Source organism: Pieris rapae, chromosome 2 (genome assembly GCF_905147795.1).
Source record: "Pieris rapae chromosome 2, ilPieRapa1.1, whole genome shotgun sequence".
NCBI lineage: Eukaryota > Metazoa > Arthropoda > Insecta > Lepidoptera > Pieridae > Pieris > Pieris rapae.
This window is the reverse complement of record NC_059510.1, coordinates 4,168,679-4,174,611: the sequence shown is the minus strand read 5'-3', so window position 1 is coordinate 4,174,611 and position 5,933 is coordinate 4,168,679. Positions and strand designations below refer to the sequence as shown.

General features: G+C 31.2%; 1 protein-coding gene across 3 annotated transcripts; it reads right to left on the bottom strand.

Annotated features, from left to right (window-relative positions):
• Nucleotides 1-478: 478 nt before the first annotated feature.
• LOC110996466 (protein FAM76A) lies at nt 479-3,995 on the bottom strand. 3 transcript variants are annotated; one of them, XM_022264136.2, is made up of 8 exons: nt 3,730-3,995; nt 3,549-3,613; nt 3,275-3,378; nt 2,816-2,925; nt 2,503-2,612; nt 2,134-2,249; nt 1,500-1,621; nt 479-1,235 (listed from the first exon to the last, which is right to left on the bottom strand). In XM_022264136.2, exons 1-8 carry the CDS (start codon nt 3,823-3,825, stop codon nt 1,005-1,007), a joined length of 954 nt encoding a protein of 317 aa, XP_022119828.2. In that variant the 5' UTR covers nt 3,826-3,995; the 3' UTR covers nt 479-1,004. The 3 variants fall into 3 exon arrangements, with proteins under 3 accessions (XP_022119828.2, XP_022119826.2, XP_022119827.2); XM_022264134.2 differs by having other exon boundaries at nt 480-1,235; nt 2,122-2,249; XM_022264135.2 differs by having other exon boundaries at nt 481-1,235; nt 1,500-1,612; nt 2,122-2,249; nt 3,730-3,994.
• Nucleotides 3,996-5,933: the final 1,938 nt, after the last annotated feature.

Sequence of the window (5,933 nt, the reverse complement as noted above, 5' to 3'; positions counted from 1 at the left end):
GTAGCAGTCATCTCTTAAAAAACTCACGTCAAACCACATACACTAAACAAAATGGTTAAAATTGATACCTAGTTTCACTTAAACATATAAATACTACAAATGAAACCATTTGTAGAGTAAAAAAATAAAAGGATACCTCCTTTCAAGGTAATTACCAACGCTCACCGCACACACTAGCAAAACCTTCATCCACACTTTTAAATAGTTTAAATTTATATATGATGCACACAGATGTCCATTTTTTTAATATTATATGTTAATAAAATTCGCATTCAATAATCGTGTTCGCAGTAGCACAAGTTGAACGATAGTCTTGTTCAGATATACTTCATACGATAATGTCATTTTGCAGTTATACTTCTTTAACCAGTAAGGGAAAAATTATGAGAGTAAATTTGTTACGATGCGCGCGCACATCGTTACAAAAAACAGACCCTAAAGTTAGCTATAGTCAACATTTTAATTTTTTGTGATTTTTAAATAAACTTTATTTAACTATATAATGCGTTATAATAAAACTGTATTAAATATCTTTTTTTCTTTTCTTAGTGTCGTTTTCTCTACAGACATATGTAGAATAAAATCGTTGAAAAGATTTTTATCTTGTTACGCCTAAGAAGTATAACTTCTAACGCGTACATAAGTACACACACGTATTTAACTACACGAATAATATTCATGGGTCGAATTCGTTTAGTTTCAACATTCATAAACCAAAACATATTCATTAAATTTTTTTGTTACCATTCTCTTACGCTATTAGATGTGTTGTTTTTATTTTCTTTAGGACAAGTTTAAGACTACATTTAAACATAATAAAAAGGTTAACTAAAATTCAATTAGAATAAATTAGCTATATGTCAATGTCAATTAACACGTTATTTCATACTTTGAATGTTTCTTACAGTTTGAGCCAGTCACCAAATTTTTTTTGAAAGAGTAACTCAGTTTTGATGATAAAAAAAAATTGTTCACCCGATCGTGTGTGTACGGCCTAAATTGTCCTAATTGGTGCTCGGGCTGTCTGTACCACTTCCACTGTTATCATTTGTCAGAGATTTAACATTTTTGTTATTTCTTTTAGCAGATTTGCTCAGTGTTGCCACCTCCTTAAGCAAATTTTGGATTTTGCTGTTCATAAGGCTGAATTTTGTCTCATTCAGACGCTCTTTGTTCTTCATCTCGATACGGAGGTCTGTTGTATCATTGTGGTGTTGGGCCTTAAGTTCTGTTATCTGAAAGATAAGTAGGTTTTAGAATCTTTTTTTAAAGAGAAAATTAATATGTAATATAATATAATGTAATTATGTTTGGATACAATATGCATATTAGGGTCTGGGCATCGAAGCCTCTTAAACAAATCTTGTACCTAATAATTTATTAATCAGCTAAGTCAAGACTTTTTAAAAGCCTATTAGATTTATTGCTTTAAACATCCTCTAGAGACCTTCCCTAGACTTCTAAAGACATATTCTGTTAGTCCATCTAAAAATCCTTACCAATTTATCTTTGGAGAGTAATTCCATCTCTTTCTGCTGCACTTTCTTCTGTAAACTTGCAATAGTTTCCTTCAATTGTGTCATAGCTACTACATGGTCTGAACTGTTAGGATCTAATTCCCCTGGAAATGTATTAGGAAATCTGTTTAAAATAATAGACATCAGTCTTCCCACATTAGTCTGATAAAATTATTAAATTCTTATGATGACTATGATCTGTGCAATCGTAACATCCAAATCAAAGCAGGAAATTGACTAGATAATTAAGGAAGCATAGGAGGCAAGTATTTATTCTGATTTATAATGCCCATTCATCCAGCCCACCATCAAATAACACAGTTAATTAGACATTGGGTAGGTTACCATGCTTACAAATTCATGCCATAATAGCCCAAGGAATATGTTTCATATATGTATTTCAATAGACTAAAATACCTTAAAGACTAGGCTTATAGAGAAAGACTATGCCTTTGACCATGACTCTTCCTTAAGCATTGGACGATATGCATTTATAATTAAGTCTGTTTCTATTACTGCATGATAATTATGAAATGATAGAATTTTTAAAGTCAATAAAGCCTCAAATAAAAAATGCAAATAATAAAAAAATATATACATATACCTGAGAACAAACCTTGAAGCGGGTTAAGTTTGGATTTTTTTTCCAATGGGGCATCACCCATGGATAAATCATTACCATTTCCTTTCATTGAGTCAGATTTACGCTTTTCTTTGTGACTGTTTTTGGATCTGTATTAGAAAACTTCAATCTAAATATATTATTATTTAAAAAATAATTTCAAGTAATTTATTTTAATAGTGATAACACTTAAAAGTTAATTAGCTATTTGATTAAACTTGTGTGTAATATAATAATGACAAGTGATCAAGCAGATTTAATTATTAGTTTCATATATTTAGATAACCATTCAACTAGCTTGTAGCAATAGACTATATAATTTAATGCATGCTCAAGCCATGAGACATTTTACAATAGACTCACTTGTGAGATCTGTGCTTGTGTTTGTCAACTGAAGAAAGATGCTGTTTGGTTCTAGCAAGAGCTCTCTTCAATGATTGGGTGCATAGCCAACATAGCAGTTTGCCATCAACCTAAACCAACATCTGATTATTCTATAAAAATACTTTTAGTAGTAACACTAAAATAATGTATATGTTCTCATTGTATTAGTTCTGCATATTAATTAAATTGTTTATAATATTTTACAATTGAAAATATATAATTTAAATAGATACTGCAGTTTTATTAAATTGAACTTTGCACAAAATAGCCACACAAGATTTGTAACACCTACCTTTTTACTATCATCATGTCTGTCAAAAGCACACCTTTGTTTACATTGCTCACATGTTACAGCGGACCCATATTTTCTTTCTGAATTTACACACCGCTGACATTTGTTGCCTTAAAAATAAGTAGAAGATAAATATATTTAGATTTTAATTATTTTTTGTGTAGCCCAGCGTGGGGTGCAAGACCTACAGGGGGACCGTGTGATTGGCTATTCAAAAATTTACTTACTGTGTTTTAATAAAAATTGACAAATAATTTTTCCTGTAATCTAGCATTTATTCATAGGAATTTAAGGGTATATAATGGGGTATGGTACAAAAAAATAGGTAGACACTTGATTAGAGCTTTTGACTCCCTATGGCTATATTATGAATCTGTCATTAAGTTTTTTCAGTAGTTTTTTTGTCTAAAGGTATATTACTCACCACTTTTCGTCCAATTATTTACATTAAGAACATACCAATAAATGCAGCAATGATGTTGCAATATTCACATGCAGTAGGTTTGCCATAAGCCTTCACGTTCGCTTCACATTTCTTACAGATTGATGATGTATTTGATTTACTGCAGGAATAAAAGTATAAATTTAAAAGCTTTGAAATATTAGACATACTTTCCACATACAAAAGTTCAAATACAAGGTGCTGATTGTTAATGAGGTGACATCAAAACATCTGTACAGCAAATAAAAGGAAAGCAAACTTAAATCACATGATCTGACAAAGTGTACTGACCTTGTTTGTTGAAACTCCGAACGGCAGTACGTACATTTCACCACCGGGAACGAACCACGGCATTCCTGAAATATCCAAACAAATTCGCGTCAGCACTGACGTCAGAAAAAACAGTTATGATACGCAAAATATCAACTACAGAGTAAGCTTAATACTACTATGATGTGGTTAACAATCTTACTTTACATAGTTGTTCTCCAGGAGATAGTTCCTCGAAAGGATGCCTTGAAAAACAACGGGAACAAGCAAATAGTGCAGTTGACGTTGCAGAACTCATTTTAACTGTTAAAAATTTATATTTACTGATATTGATAAAATTATAATAATGGAATTAATAATTCAAACAATACACTTGATAAAGTTTTAGTTTTAAATAAAAAAATTATAGCAGAAATTAATCGTTCCTAAAAGAAAGACCAACAATCGCCATGATTGAAGTGAGTGACGAGTGTTGCCAACACGAATTATAAAAAATCTCTTAATCTGGAAACGAAAATAAATAATTTTTAAGTCTGACTTAAAAAAAACTGAAGAAGCAGATTTTTAATACGACGTGTATTTATTATATAGCACTCTGTGTCTAAGACGATTCAAGGGTTTTTGATGAGATGAGCATTGAGCAGGGTTGTATTCGAACCTCATGTAGAACAATAAATATTAACCTGTACGAATGGCTTTGATTAGTAACGAGAAAAAAACGATACTTTCTTATCATATCAATAACATATTGTAAAATGTGTTCTAAAGCAGAGAAAATTAATAAATAAAAAAATAAAGAGACGACTACAAAATATAGGTGAACGTCACGTTGACGGGGAAAGATGACGAATGACGGCGCACATAGTTCGTAGCAGCTGTGTAATGTATAGACTATTTATTCATTCGTGCCAGTGCTCCTCGCTATTTTAATAATATATTGTGTATATAATCTAAATAATTGTTATAAGTATTGTTAAGTATGTATGTCGTACTCTCTAAGACACAGAATTCAATAAAAATATTAGTTGGAAACGTAGTTTACTTTTATTAGTCCCATTATTATTCAAATTTTCCAAGTATAAAATTAAGATTGATAAACCGATTTTATACCCTTAATGGAATATTATTCCAAAAATTTTTAGTTAACTGTCTATAATGTGAAATAAATAAAACCGTTTAAAAGTTTCACTTTTACCGTGGTTTCATAAAACCACACAACATTTTTTTCTTCTGAAATCGTTAATTTTAATGGGAGATGTCGTCAATGGTTTTAAATCCATAGCTTTTAGTGACTTGAAATCCCATATCTGGCTTAAGTGAAAAAATACCTTTACTTAACAAAGATACAGCTAATTTGTTTTTTTACGTATCAATCTTACCCCAATGGGTAAGGCCGTTTCTCCACTGCTCCGGTCCGGCGAACATTAATTACCGATCCGATTTAGAAACTCACAACAGTACTTATGTACTTCTCCACTACTCCGGCATCCGGTTTTTAGCGATGCGATAACGTGCTAGATAGGGACGCGGTGTTTTATCGGTCCTCCTCCAAGCCTGGATATAGCTTAAATATCGAAAATCAATAATTTAATCCGAATTAATAATGGCTGTATAATGTATGAAAAGAAAATAACGAAAAAGAAACGGTAAGAAAAACTGAATTCGACGAAAGAAAGGTTTTACTACTTCAACGTATTTTTAATACATATTTACCTCTCAAACCTAGTGTACAACAAAAACTTTAGGTTTTAACTTTAAACGTTTTCGATCGACATTATAACGTTGAACATTGTCCGTTGCGACAGGGGGACTTAATTTTATTGATCGATTATTGTCGGACCTGAGCAGTGGAGAAAGAGCCTAAAGATTAAAACAGACGTTCTCAAACTTTGCTATCTTAATACTAAGCCATTTACGAATCCTGATGTTAGACGTAACGATTTCCGGACGTAGTTATTGCAATTATTAAATAATTGGGATACACGATATATTATCTTAAACCATAATTAATTAAATATTTTTTAAGTATTAATCTTGGCAATGTCTGATATGGATACCGTTTTAGTTGATCTTATATAATCACTTTTTACGAAATAATCACGATGCAGAAATTATCCAAATGTACACACTCTGGGCGACTTCTATTATGGTTTGGAACTTTACAAACTCGCAGATTTATAAAAATGCCAGCATTCAAAAAATAAATTAAAATTGGTGTTATAGACGATTTGTAGTCTTACCCCATTTTCGTTCTTGCCCCACTTATCCTATTTAAATTGAACAAACTAGAAGTCCAGACTGATTCTTCTTCTTTTCTTTTTAGACTATTATTTGTATATTTGATGAGCTTTAACTGAGTTAAACATATAAACATATACATGAAAACTATGTGTTTGTGTTATTGTT

Coding starts and splice junctions, on each gene's coding strand:
- LOC110996466 (XM_022264134.2), bottom strand. CDS start 3,825: ATGAGTTCTGCAACGTCAACTGCACTATTTGCTTGTTCCCGTTGTTTT. Junction 2,926..3,274: donor CATCATTGCTGCATTTATTG/GTATGTTCTTAA, acceptor CTTATTTTTAAG/GCAACAAATGTCAGCGGTGT. Junction 2,250..2,502: donor CACAAGCACAGATCTCACAA/GTGAGTCTATTG, acceptor TTTCTAATACAG/ATCCAAAAACAGTCACAAAG.